We start from the raw sequence: 14,958 nt of genomic DNA on the forward strand, positions 1-14,958 counted from the left end.
TGCCCCCTCTTCTTGTTAATGATCAGGTCGAATTTGAGGTTTCCAGGATTTGTGATTCAAGATACAGAAGAGGACGCCTTCATTATCTGGTGGAATGTTAGGGCTATCCACCCAGTGAATGCACATGGGAAACTGTGTCCAACTTGAATGCCCCTCGCCTTTTATAGTGTTTCCACCAGATACATCCAGGCAAACCAGGGGGATCACTGTCTAGAAGGGGGCTTACTGTCATGAATCACCGATGCTGCCCATTCTGGTCAACCTGGTCACTCAGGCGCCGTGTTGCGGCATCCATTTTCACCTTCAACATGTCCGACACTGTGGAGCAACACGCGGTCTAGCTTCCTGGTATTCCTTGCAGCTTCCTGTGCCACGCCCCGTGGCTCGGCGCATCTCAATGCTCGGCTTGTCCGTGCTCAGCACTCAGCAAGTTGTTTTCCTTGAACCATTTCCCTTCATTCTACCTCTGCTACTTCCCGGCTTTGTTGCTCGCGAAGCCTGTTCTTGTTATGGCTTCCCTTCCTGGTGTGATCGACCTCACGCAGCTCCTTGCCTTCTCTGCTTGCTCGCGGCACGCTGCGTGGGCTGCACTGGAATTCTGTTTTCCTTCTTGGTGTTCTGATCCGTCCTGGAATCACCCCTGGAATACTGAACGTTCCTGGACCGAACGTCTTGACCCTGGGCAGGAGCCCAGGGCTCTTCCTGTCGAGTACCTACCTGCAGGGTGGCGTCAGAAAGAAAATCGCCCCTTCCTTCATGAGACTCGCACCTCCAGGAAAAAGGAGGAACCTGTAGCCTCAAAGAAAAGGACAAGCAGGTGAGCCGGGAGTCTGAGGAATCAGATTCTGACAATGTGGAAATAAGGGATTGGTACTGTTGGTCCGTTTTTGGTGACCATGTAAGCTATGCTTGACAGATACTCAATGCGCGCGCATAGCAGGGCTCTCATCTATCGAAGGTTTACGGGTGCATCATGGCAAGAATGGAGGAAAACCTTTGCCCTCTGAATTTGAGGTGGCAAAAAAGAATTGGGAGTGGAGCTAGTAGATAGGAACTGGGAAAGTGTTAACCAAAACATCCAAAAATCCCCTAGAAACTTGAAGATCAGACTCATACAACAGAGGACACTTTTCAGGACATACTGGGCACTGTCTAAGATGTTTACGGTGAGAATATCACATTCAGATAGATGTTCATTCTGTGCAGACCCATGGGCAAAAATGCTACATATGCAGTTTTCATGACGTAGTTTCCGGGAATGGATTTCTAACAGGATTAACGTGGTCCTGGAAAGTCAAGCACTGTCCACCCTAAGCTTTCCATACTGGCCAGCACCTTTGCCTATACATTTCTGTGGGCTGAAAAAAAGCAGATGGCTCTTGCATGCATAGGATAGGGCATTGAGTCGATTAATGACAGGGCTCATTACGAGTTGGGCAGTATTCGGCAGTAAATTTGCCAGAATACTGCCCATCAGAATTACCGTTAATGCCACTTGGTCTGGTGGAATTAACACAGGATTTCAAGTGGTGGTGGCTGAGTTAATCCTCATGTTGTGAGAGTCCACTGGATACTATGGGCCATTTTTGGTGGAATTACTGCTGCAGTCATTCCATCAATTTTTACGATTTTCAGCAGAAAGTGGGAGGATTTACCTCCAGCATGACACTGGAGGTAACCCCCCCAATCCAGGACCATACTCCTAGTATGGCAGAGTGGGAAAATGGCGGTAATTCCATAATTGCCATTTTTTTCCCCACACTGTCATACTTGTAATCAGGAGTTTGCATTTTTGTTGGCATTGACTTAGGCACGGAAAAAGATGTGATATTGCTGCTTTGTTCTTGGGGATCCTCCTTGCTTATTGTTAACGTAAACTACCAGGTGGGGCCGTTGCTGGCCCTGTGCCCCTGCAAGGTTACAGTTCTATATGTTCAACCCCTTCTGCTTTGGGGCTCACTTCTGACATCTAAAAAAAATAGGGGGAGGATTTAAGTGGATGGTGTTTTCAATTTGTCTTAAATAAGGAAATATGACTCCATGAAGGTACCCCACTTTCTCAGATTTGTAATTGATTTGTACAATGTATGTGACTTCAGTCCTTTCATAATAGTCCAGTCCTCCAAATGACCCACATATTGGTTCTCGACTTTGTAGGAGCTTGACACGCGACTCCAGGCAGCTTTGGTAGCAGAGCAGTTGACCATATCACAGGCTTGCTGGAGAAAGGCAGCAAATCAACATACCAAAAACCTAACAAAAAAAGAGTACTACATTGGAAGCCAGACAATTACTTTCAAATAGTTGATTGAATAGTGCTGATATGGAATTTGGCAATGAGTGTGGAATTACAACACTTGGATTAATAATAGAATTGAGTTGAAGAGCTGCAATACAACTTCTACTTGAAACTAACTGAGAATACTTGTGAACATTAATTGCAAGTCTCAACTGGATTTAGGATACAGCTCGCCACGCTCATTGTTTAGGACCTCAATCCCTAACTCAACAGTATATCCTTTTAGCATTTACAGTAATTATCATGTTGATGAGGGAGTCAGGTATATAGCAGCTTGAAACTGATTTGTCCCCCTTTTGTAAAGATGGGCACTATTATACTACTTGGGCAAGCTACTTGGCTTTGCTTAATTTTAGTTACCGTGAAGGCACTTCATACGTGTATTTTAGCCCACCAACCCAGGTTTATCTCTAAGGCATGAATGCCGTACCAAAATCATGCTGTTTTTTTTTTCATTTTTGAATTCAAAGTACTTCCTGCAGTTTTCAGGGATTACAACAAATGGGCTACCAAGGGATGAGCGGTTCCCGGTGCCAATAGACACCATTCCTCGATAGCCCTTGACATTGCTACACACTTTTGTTTGGATTGATGGTGTTAAGCCTGAGTTCTTCCCTGCATAAAATGAACTGCAGTTGCAATGAGTCTGATGCATAATGGAATGGAAGGTCTATGCTGAGTTATAGAGTGAAGGTACACTGTCAGCAAAACGAATGCATTTCACAAGCACTCGGTTTTTGTAATGCAGGAGATGAAAACGTAGCAGTGCACGGGAATTCTGCAATGGATGGAGGACAATCTGAGGTGGTAAGATATAGGTATTGTCTGTCTAATAAACTCAAGCAATAACTTAAGCTAATCAGACATAAAAGCATGAAAATTTACCTTCATGATGATTCATGTTCTCTTAGTTCTTGCTCTCCCTCCTTCACAACTGGTTGGGACAGCCTGCATCTACAGGCGGGTCAGAAAAAATCTGGCTACAAAAGATAGCTGTAACTTTAAGAACTTGTAAAGCCTTTCAAGCGCGTGTGTGCCTTTGTGCACAGGCCTCCACCCGCCCCCAACCCCCACGTCACCAACTGCCACACCCAGCTCAATTATGTTTCCCCCCTAATCCTATGGTGGTTGTAGTGAAGTATATGCTTTTTACTGGGGATGGTTGTGTAGGTGTTGTGAAGGAGGGATAGCAAGGACTAAGGGAACCTGACTCATCATGAAGGCAAGTTTTCATTTCTCTGTCATGCAACTCTCCCTCTTTCCCAACTAGTTGGAACGAGACCAAAGCCTTTGAAAATGAATGGGTGACAGCATAAATTAGAGAACTTCAAGCAAACCAGTTGCAAAGCACCTCCTGGCCAAAATAAGCATCTTTTCTTGAGGATGCTTCCAACGATTAGTGCTTGCAAAATGCAAGAGGAGCATCCCAAGTGGAAGCCCTGCAGAATTCTGAAATTGGGGTGGTGCCTTATAAAGGCTGCTTATGCTGTAGAAGGAGCCCAAAGTCTCTGCGGAGCTGCAAGCCCCTGCTTACGCCACTGAAGAGACAGCCCACCTGGCAAAAGAGGCCTTAGCTGCATTGTTGCAAGGTGACAGACCACTATAGGTTACAAACAACTGGACTGAAGCAAAGGGTGGAAAACCGTCAGGAAATTCTCCTGTTCCAAATGAAATTCAGAAACTACCTTTGGTAGGAAAGAGGAGACAGTTCAGAGGACAACCTTATCGCTGTGGAAAATCAGAAAAGGTTATTTGACCAAGGAGCTTTGAACTCTCCCACTCTTTCCGCCGACGTGATTGCCACTAGGAAGACAGTTTTTGCAAAACTGCTCTGACTCTTGCAATAAAGTCCCCAGTGTTTTTTTGATTTCGTTGTTTTTTCTGAGTATGAGCCATTTTAAGAGACATATACAAGGAGTAACAGATGGCTGCCTTTTTCATGACACCACTGTCCAATGAATACTTTTTACATTTATTTTCTAGTACTGTTACCTGTTAAAATAGTCTACCATTTTGACAGCAAGGAAATGTAACCGTTTTGAAAGTGCACAATTATTTTTGCAAGTAAGCTGTACAAGTTTGTATGTTAAAAATAACACGTGTGGGGGAAACCAGCAGTGCGATGGGGGCTCCCTTGAGAGTCATCCTTTTCGTTGCGTTTAGTGGTTCGGGGTGGTTTGCTCTGTATTGAACTTAGGAGCACCCCCAGCAGGCTGCTGCTGCCTGTGGATGAATTAACTTCTTAGGCTGTGATGTGACTGCTAAATTACTTGCTCCACCCTTTGTCTACCTAAACATCCAGAGTCACTGGCGTTTCCGGAATGCTTCCAACTTGCCCATTTGCCCATCCAATGCCTGAGCAAAGGGGATCTCCAGCTGAACAGGTACACCTTTAAAAGAACTCCTTCTTTAGTTTGAATTTCCCATTTCCATACAGAAATACCATGCACTTACACTTCCCAGCAACTCCCCGAGGATGACATCATTGTGATCAAGAACCCACTTAGCCTGCAAAAGAAAGAATGGTCACAATTAGAAAGGTGTGCACCGACATTTTAATGAAACCATAATTATTTACTAAATAAAAATAAGTAATTCAGCAACAACTCTCTCTCATCATATTCATTTGCAAAAGAATATCTGAATAATGATCTTTTGTTATATGTATTAGTATCAAAAAGCGTTTGCGTGTCTACCTTCATATTTTGATCACTGAGTTTCTGTCAATATGTAAAAGTTCAATGTTTAATACTTAAAACTATTCATCATCAGTGATTTCTTCAATGTCATATCAATGGTTGTCATAGTTTCAAGAAGATTTAGTTTACTAGTCTATGATTTTCTTCCCTGTAATCATTGCAGCCATTTTCTCTGGCACATGTTTCACACTCTTATGGTGGCTCCTCAAGTCAAACAAATTATCCTAAAGATATATTCTTGCTCTTAGTAGAGGTATGTAGCTGTATTGTTGTTATGCCATACGTATGTGTTAGTTTGTTAGCCATGCCAAGAAAAGATATGCAGTCCAGTGTGAGCACTGAGTTTTGTGATCCTCATATTTCCCCAGTCGCCGTGATAATGTGCAGTCTTTAGCGGTCACACAATTGCACCCTTGCTACGGGATTAACACATTAGCCTTTGTAGAAACTATTTGGTCCCTGGGGCTTCATGATCCCTGGTTCCAAAAGACCATCCTATACCCAGTCAGTAGAGTAGTATTTAATAAAATAGCAATACCTAGCAGTCTATGGTCCAGTCTTAACTTTATGATCTCCATGTCATCATCTCCAATAGCGCAGGGGTTCCAGGTAACACTGGAAACCCACTTGCTCAAGGTTTGCTGACCTGATTTTGTGTCATTTCAAACCAAAGGATTTCATGATTGATTGATTCTAGCACCCCTTCTTTCCCTCAAGGTACAAATATTGGTGAAGCAGTCAGTACTTGTGTTCTAATTAAAGGATGGTTTGCTGAGAAAGATCCGATAAAAAAGAGTGAGTGATTTTTAAAAGGTACGCAATGGACCACTCCGGTTGTGTGCTATTTTCAGTTAATCCAAGAAACAGCATTGTCTGAATAAATAAGTATTTGGAGTAAAAGAATGTACCAACATTGCAACACATCATTCTCCCGACATCAAATCATAAGCACGTTCTCATGGTGGGTAGAGAGAGATTGCTAAAGCCTTGGACCACACTTACGATACATCTTAGAGGCATGCTTGTACCTATTAGGGGACTCTGCTTCTGTCTAGCCCTGGTTTATTGTTAAACCTCTGTCCAGCTTGTAAAACGGTGTCATTTGGTGTTTACCAAAGAAAAGCAAGCATGCAGCAAAAGTCATAGGGCATAGAAATCACTATATTTTCTAGGATTCATGCTGTGGCATATAGTCTCTAGTGGGGTGTGGCTTCCATATTAGAAGCAGCAGCCAAATCTGAGCCTGGCTGTTCACTTCTGGCAAATAACAGGAGCATATAACCAAAGAACAAGTTACTTTCTTACCTGGTAACGTTCTTTCGATGGGATGGTCCGACGACACATTCCATATCTATGACAGGTAAAGTCCACAGCTGTTCTGCTTCGGAAAATCTTTGGCGTCTGCGTCGTGTGTCGATGACGTCGATGCGCCGTCCCCGAGGACCTCCTCCGACGGTCGACGTCACCCAATGTGATAAGTAGGACGCACGAAGCCCATAGCCTCAGTTATAGTTTTTTCCCAGAACGTGTGCCACCAGTTTTCTGCCAGTCAGACACACAAGGCCTTGCGGAACGCAAGCTGCAATCGCAAAAGAAATTCTGCAGCGGGGAAGGTTGGGAGGGAACGATATGGAATACGTCGTCGGACCATCCCATCGAAAGAACGTTACCAGGTAAGAAAGTAAATTGTTCTTCGAGGGGATTGGGTCCTCTGACGTATTCCATATCTATGACAGACTCCCAAAGCAGTACCAAGCAAGGAGGTGGGAAAAGAATTTAGAACACAAATTTAGCATACCCAATCGAATTGCGGAATATAGGACTGCCTTGCCAAAGGCCAGATCCTGCCCTCTGATGGAATCGAGGGAGTAGTGACGTACAAAAGTATGTACTGAAGCCCAGGTGGCTGCATCACAGATGTGACGAATAGGAACACCCCTCTGCAGGGCAGTAGATGCAGCCACTCCCCTGGTAGAATGGGCCCGCAAGCCAGCCGGAGGGTCCTTACCCGCCAAGCGGTAACACTCAGAGATAGCTAAAATAATCCAACGAGACAAAGTCTGTTTAGTCACAGCTTGTCCCAAACGCTTTCCAGCGTAACCAATGAAAAGTTGATCTCCACTCTGACCCGGGACATGTGCGAAATATAAAAGCTCAACGCTCTCCTAGGATCAAGCCTATGGAGCCTCTCCTCTTCCTTACCAGGATGTGGAGGAGGATAGAACGCCGGAAGAAAAACCTTCTGGCTCAAATGAAAATCCGAAACCACCTTCGGAAGAAAAGAAGGACGAACTCTAAGGACAACCCTGTCCTTATGAAACACAGTGAAGGGTGGCTTAACTGAAAGTGCCTGTAACTCACTTACTCTGCGAGCGGAAGTAACCGCAACCAAAAACACAGTTTTAAGAGTTAGCAGTCTCAAAGGGCAAGAATGTAAAGGCTCAAACGGAGCACCCATAAGAAACTTAAGAACAAGGTTCAGATCCCAACCAGGCACCAGAAAAGGTGACGGAGGGAACATATTAGTGAGCCCTTTCAAAAACTGAGAAATTAAAGAAATCTTAAAATAGGAACATTCTTCAGACGAGCGCTTAAAGATGGACAGCACAGCCAGGTAACCTTGAATGGTCCCCACTTGCAAGCCCCTGTGGGCCAAAGAAAGCAAAAAAGACAGAACCATGGGAATGTCACATTCAAAAGGATCCACATTCTTAACTCTGCACCAGTCGCAGAACTTTCTCAAATGGCAACGGTACAGAGACTTTGTTGCCGGCCGCCTGGCCGAGAGCAACACCTCCATCACGTCTTCAGGGAGGTCCCAATCCTTATACTTCAACCTTTCAGAAGCCAAGCGTGAAGGTTGAGGGATCTGACCTCTGGATGGAGAACCTTACCCCCCTCCCGTGAGAGCAGATCGTTTCGGTAGGGAAGACGACGTGGAGGGCAGATGGACAAGTCGAGAAGGTCCGGGTACAACCTCCTCCGGGTCCACGCCGGAGCAATGAGGATCATCCGGGAACCGAACCTCCGTAACCTCCGCAGTACTTGCGGGATGATGGGGACTGGAGGAAATGCGTACAGCAGTGGGAATGACCACTCCACCACGAACGCGTCTCCTAAGGCTCCTTTTGGAGGAAATTCCTGCGAGCAAAACCTTTCGCATTTCCGGTTGACACTGGAGGCGAAGAGATCTAGTTGAGGGGTCCCCCAAAGGGCGAAGATCTCCAGGAGAATCTCCTGAGCCAGCTCCCACTCGTGAGAGACCGTGCTCTGCCTGCTCAGAGCGTCCGCCGTCTCGTTGTCGTCTCCGGCCAGATGAACAGCCGAGATCGAAACTTCCTGCTGGATGGCCCAGAACTCGAGCTGCATCGCCTCCCTGCACAGAGGAAGTGACCCTGCCCCCCCCCTTTTTGTTGAGGTAGTGCATGGCCACCGTGTTGTCCGTTAGAATCAGGACACTCTTTCCTCGCACAGTCGGCAGAAAAGTCCTCAGGGCTAGCCTGACGGCCCTCAGCTCCAACAGATTGATATGGAGTCTGGACTCTGACGGAGACCAACGACCGCTGACTGTCAACTCGTTGACATGAGCTCCCCATCCAGTGAGGGATGCGTCCGTCACGATCGTCACCTCCAGCCAGGGCAGCCAAAATGGGGCCCCCTTCATCAGATTGCCTTTGATGGCCCACCACAGAAGGTCCTGGGTGACCGAGGGCGGCACCTGAACAGGGTCCGACAGCCTGCCGGAGGACTGAGACCACTGGAGCTTGAGTGCCCACTGCAAAGATCTCATCCACAGATGAGCTTCTGGCACCAGAAGAATGCAGGATGCCATGAGGCCGAGCAGTCTCAAAAACTCCGACGCTGGGAGATTCTGGGCAAGTTGAAACTTGTGCACCATCTGCTGAATGCGAAGAGCCCTCACCTGGGGGGGGAAACACTGCCCCAGGGATGTGTCGAGCACCGCTCCGATGTACTGGAGCCGCTGCGTTGGTGTCAAATGGGACTTCTTTAAATTGAGGGAGAATTCCAGCTTGTGAAGGGAGTGGCAGGTGACGGACAGATGATCCAGGACTTGCTCGGGAGAGCTCCCCCTGATCAACCAATCATCCAGGTAGGGATGGACGTGAATCCCCCCTTTCCTGAGGTGCGCTGCCACCACCACCATGAGCTTGGTGAAAACCCTTGGGCGGAGGTCAATCCGAATGGCAGGACCCGAAACTGAAAGTGCGAGTCGCCAACCGCGAACCTCAGGTATTTCTTGTGCTTGGGATGGATCGGCACATGGAAGTTAGCATCCTTAAGGTCGAGAGACACCAACCAGTCCTGAAGTTGAAGGGCCTGGAGGACTTGAGAGAGAGTAACCATCTTGAACTTGTCCTACCTGAGGAGTTTGTTCAAACTGCGCAAGTCCATGATGGGTCTCAATCCCCCGTCTTTCTTCGAAATCAAAAAATAAGGGGAATACCATCCCTTGTTCCTCTCCGCTACAGGCACCAGGTCTATGGCGCCTTTCTCCAGCAGGGCTTGAATTTCCTGTGCAAAGAGCGGATCCGGACTCTTCAAAGAGAGGTTCCCAGGTGGATTGTCGTGAGGCCTCTGCCGAAAGGGAAGACAGTAGCCGTGGGTTATGATCTCCAGAACCCACACATCTGAAGTAATGCTTGCCACTCTACAAGATGCTGCGCCAGCCTTCCCCCAACCAGCAGACCATGGGACCTGGCCTCATGACTGTGTGGTAGCAGCTGCAGCGTTGCCTGAGGGCAAAGAGGCAACTGCCCGAGCGGCCTTGGCACCTTGAGTACCCTTGTTTCCACCTCTGGCACTCTTACGGTGGCCTCTTTGACTGCTAGCTCCTCTCACTTTACTGAAGGACGAGTAATAGCGAAAGGAACCTCCCCTCCATTGCTGTCCCCTAGGACGAAAAGGCGGAGGTTGGCGAACTGCAGCGCCCAATGACTTTGCTGCAGCTTTGGAGGTCTGCAACCTCTCAAGGCTCTCGTCAGCTTTGCTGCCAAAAAGGTGTTCACCGTCAAAGGGCATGTTGAGGAGCCGGGACTGCACATCAGGAGCGAACCCAGACTTCCGCAACCACGCAAACCTGCGTATTACGGTGCTCACCGCCATGGACCGGCTGACATAATCTGCCATGTCCAAACCCGACTGAACGGCCTCACACATGGCATCCTTGCCATCCTGAACCATAGCAAGGAAACCATCCCGTTCGTCCCCTTCGGGAATACGTTCAGCCGCTAATGCAACACAGTTCCACAGAGTGTGTGTGAAACGAGACAAGGCACATATGGAGTTGGCCGCCTGAAGCGCCATACCCCCTGAACGAAACACTTTCTTCGCCCAGCCGTCAAAATGTTTGTCGTCCCTATCCGGGGGGATGGTAGGATACGACGCCTGCTTTGCCGGGGCCGTAGCCACCTGCACCACCAAACTCTCCGGAGTGGGGTGCCTGGACAAGTAGCAGGGGTCATTACTGGCTGGACGGTATTTTTGCGACAAAGACTTTCCCACTGCCGGGAGACTCTCCGGAGCAGTCCAAGCTGCTGCCACCCTTCTCTGCAGAGCCATGTGAAACGGCAAAACCGGGTCAGTGGGGGGACCAAGATCAAGGCTGTCCGTGTGATCATCCTGAACGAACTCCCCTGGGGGAGCTGACCAACCCAAGTACTCGGTTACCCGAGACATAAGGCGCCGATATGAAGAATCGGCATGAATGCCAGGCTCCGGCCTACAAAACTCCACCTCCGGAGAGGTGTCCAGTCCACTGGCATCATGCAGTGACTGCCTCAGGTCATCAAACTGGCTATGGTCGAGATACTGGTACCGTAACCGGAACCAAGCCATCATCAGAGCCTTCATCTGAAATGTACTCCCGGTGGGGAGAGGAAGACATCTGGGGACCAAAGCAGTGCCTGACCTTAGCCAGAGTCTTTCTAGGGGCTAACCCCGTGCCACGGGACCCTCTGACACCACTGCCTCGAAAGGCGTCGAGGGCACTGAACGAGTCGGCGCCGGCGTTGACAGAAACGGCGTCGACGTCGAGCGAATCAGCGCCGACGTCAGCTGCAGCGCCGCCAGCATCGACAGCGTCGACGCAGGCCTCGAAGCCAGAGCTCCGAGCATGTCTCTCGACGACCTTGGCGCCGACAGTGTCGACTACCCCCTCGGAGGTGGAGCCTCGAGAGAAATCGTCGACGACCTCGGCGCCACAGGCGTCGATGTCTTCTTCGAAGACGGCACAGGATCACGCGGTCTCGAGCGCTTTGAGGACCGGGACCTCGAACGGGCATGGCGAGAACGGCTACCCTTGTCCGAGCGGGACCTCTCCCGCGAGCCGTGCCGACCACCCGAGCCCGTAGGCGTACGAGCGGTGTCTCTCGACCGGTGCCGACCGACCCCACTCGGAGGCGTGGACGGACCGGTGCCCTGCGATTCAAGAATCGCTAGCATCTGCTTCCCGAACGAAGCCCATTCCTCCGGTGTCGCTTGCATGGAGGGATAAGCAACCCGCCGACGGGCGAATTCCTCGGAAGAGGACGGGGAAGGCGACCAATGCCAGCACTTCCGGGAATGCCTCGAAGAGGCAGAGGAGTGGCGAGACCGACTCCTGGAAGGAGACCCACTGCACTTCCGACGATGACGCAGAGAGTCGCCCCTCGAGTCATCCGTCGAAAGCCCCGCAGACCTCGACTTCCGGGGCTTAGACACCTGACCTACCGACAGCTTCTTCTTGCGTTCCCGCAAGGCCTTTGCCGTGAGCGACTGGCAGTCGACACAGTCGTCCGTATCGTGGGCCTCCCCGAGGCACCAGAGGCAGGCGTCGTTCGAGTCCGTGACCGACATCTTGGACCCACTGTCCCCGCATTTCTTGAAGCCCGGACACGGGGTTGAAGACGAAGTAGACATCGCCACGACCAGGTCTTCACAAAAAAAACGAACAGGTTAAACGAACCGAGAATTGAAAACAGCACACTCCAAAGAGTCGAGGCGTACCGAGATTCACAAAGCGAACACGTTCGCGGAAAAAACGGAACTGAGGCTATGGGCGTCGTGCGTCCTACTTATCACATCGGGTGACGTCGGCCGTCGAGGAGGTCCTCGGGGACGGCACATCGACGTCATCGACGCAGGACGCAGACGCCAAAGATTTTCCGAAGCAGCACAGCTGTGGACATTACCTGTCATAGATATGGAATATGTCGGAGGACCCAATCCCCTCTAAATGATTTTACTTTGCTCTGGTGGCAGTAAAGTGTATCCACAGAGGCTATACAAGCAATCTCAAATACGCTCCACTGCTCTTTCATGGCAACCTCTATGTGACCATATATACATTTCTAGAAAGGTAGCAATCAGCTAAGTGTTGCTTTCCAATTTACAGTTCCAAGTGACATCAAAGGTAACTCAAGACGTTGTCACTGGAAATCCTTAGGTTAAAAAGATCCTGGATGTGGACACCTACCCAACTACAAATCTATATGTTGTGTATGAAATCCTATCTCTTTGCTTGAAGTAGCCGCTGGATGAGCAAGCTGCTGTGGAGTGCTATCGCATCATAACAGTGTACGATCAAAGTTTTGGTACACTTGTGTAATGTAACAGTGTTGGGAAAGATTTCTCTTTTTGGCAGCTTGGCAACATTGCCTTCATAGTTATATGGATCCCCAATCATTTTTAACCACTTCTGTCTTTTTGCAGTGAAGTGCAGTCTTCAGCTTCACTCCCCTTTTGCTCATTGTTATGGAGAAACCGATCAGTGCTATCAGTACCGGGAAACTGTGTTTCCCTTTTGTCTTTTACTTTTTGTAACTTTTTAACATTGCACACAGCATTTTACAATACAGTGCAATGGAGATACTTTGCATCACTCTAGCTTTTTACACTTTGGATTTTTGGTTGCTTTTATATGTGCCTAAAGACAAGCTGGTGTCAGCAAATATATTTTTACAATGTTTGTGTTATTTCTAGTGTGCACATTCATGTTTACCGCGTATGGCTACTAAATGTGGCTAAAATGGCCAACTATTGGCAGTTTAAATGATGCAGATCCTTACCATTGGTGGGCTTGGACCTTCTTCCAGGCTGGATTTTGTAGAAGAAGAGGACTCCTGCAGACATTTCTTCAAATCAGCGTTGGAGCTATAAAATCCCCCGTAGAAGGACAGCTGACTGAAGATCCAAAGAAGACTCCTGAAGAGGCCCAGCATCCCTTCCTGCATCTTGCCTGGTGAAGCCCTGTGGGAATACCAAATCTGGGGAGGCCCTTTGTGGTAATTGAACCCCTGGACATTTGGGACCAACCAGTCTCAGCGTTTTCTCGAGGATCCAGCCATCCTGAGCCTTCGGAAGTGTCACTTGACCACTAAGTGGACTGACCAGCTCTCCAGTGGGTTAGGCCTAGTATCATTTAGATCGGATGTCCAGTCATTTGGTCGACTGAAAACTGGTCGAATGACATTTGGTCGATGCAATTTGGTCGAAAACCAAATGGTCGAATTTTTTTTTTAATTATATATTTCGGGTGAAAATAAAAAATAAAAAAAATTCGACCATTTGGTTTTCGACCAAATTGGTTTGACCATTTGTCCAGTCGACCAATTTTTTTCGACCAAATGACTGGTAACCTTTAGATCGTGCAAGTGTGCAGACAAGAAGTGCGCCCAGAGAAGCAAGGCCCTGAGCTAAGTGCAAGGAAGACTGGGGCTCCAAGGGGAATCACAACCTGGTAGTGCACGGTAGGCCAGACGGCAGTGCAGGGAGACCAGCAAGCAAGTGCAGGGGGACTGGACACGGGAGGGCCTGGTGTCCTGTAAGACTCAGGGGAACACCAAGCAGCCAGACAGCTAAACGGTGCAGGAGTAAGGGAAGGTTAGCAGGGGAGAGGAGGAGAGAAAGAAGAGGAGAAAAGGAAGATCTTGTGGAGATTCCGGAACTTAAGGAGATCTGGCTCAAGGCAGAGAGAGGCTGGGAGGCTGTTCCAGAGGGAGGCACCTGCAGAGGAGAGAGATCTACCCCCAATCTCTGCTTGGAGAAGCGACTCACCCACAGAGAATTAGAAGTAGACGAGCAGAGGGCTTTTGTAGGAAGGTACTTAGGAAGATAAAGTTCTAGATAGCGAGGGCCCGGCCCTGGCCGTAAAAAGCCTTCGGGATAATGCAGAAGGTCTTGAACTTGATCCTTGCAGCCACCGGGAGCCAGTGGAGGGATTGAAGGGCAGGAGAGATGCGGTCCCTGGGCCTGATGCCAAGGATAAGTCTTGCGGTCCTTTTCTGGATGAGTTGTAGAGCGCGAAGAGTAGAGTTAGGCAGATTGAGAAAGAGGCTGTTGCAGTAGTCTAGCCTAGAGAGAACCAGGGCTCTGGAGACAGTGAGCTTCTTGGGGTAGGTGAGAAAAGAGAGAATACTTCTAAGGAGGTGTAGCTGTAAATGGGCCTTTCTGACAAGGTCCACGATGTGTGGATTGAAGAAGAGAGTGGAGTCGAAGATGACCCCAGGGTTTTCTGCCTCACAAGAGGGTGAGGGCAGAGGGACCAGGGAGGCCAGCCAGATTGAGAGAGGAAAATCGAGAGCAGGGTCCCAATGAGAAGGATCTTAGTTTTACTGGCATTAAGACAGAGATCATTAGAAGCGCACCTTTCCTGACAAGCGGACAGTCAAGGATGAGCGAGGAGGAGGAGGAGGCCGAGCGTAGCCTGGCAGAGGAGCCGCAATGGTAGTAGAAGGATGTAGAGGAGGAGCCAGAGAAGTGGTAGTAGGAATAGCAGGAGAAGGAAGAAAGTTAATGAGGCAAGAGAGGTGCCTATAAAATAGTATGAGGTTGGGCTGAGGCCCCTGGACCATGATGGTACCATTTAGATATACATTAATGATGACTCTAGTGGACTGGAAGAAGGCCAAGAGGCACTCCCAATGGGTGCCACCATCAATGGGTGAAGAGGAAGAAGGAGAG

The 14,958-nt window shown here is 48.7% G+C and overlaps 1 protein-coding gene across 1 annotated transcript in view; it reads right to left on the minus strand.

Annotated features, from left to right (window-relative positions):
- The window catches only part of LOC138566224 (tyrosine-protein kinase Fer-like), a 436,248-nt gene that overhangs the window by 266,887 nt on the left and 154,403 nt on the right, over positions 1 to 14,958 (minus strand). The window contains exon 4 of the mRNA XM_069643327.1: positions 4,754 to 4,807. Coding sequence (XP_069499428.1) covers positions 4,754 to 4,807 — 54 coding nt within the window. The remainder of the gene's footprint in view (positions 1 to 4,753; positions 4,808 to 14,958) is intronic.

Source organism: Ambystoma mexicanum, chromosome 1p (assembly GCF_040938575.1).
Source record: "Ambystoma mexicanum isolate Mex_15411 chromosome 1p, UKY_AmexF1_1, whole genome shotgun sequence".
NCBI lineage: Eukaryota > Metazoa > Chordata > Amphibia > Caudata > Ambystomatidae > Ambystoma > Ambystoma mexicanum.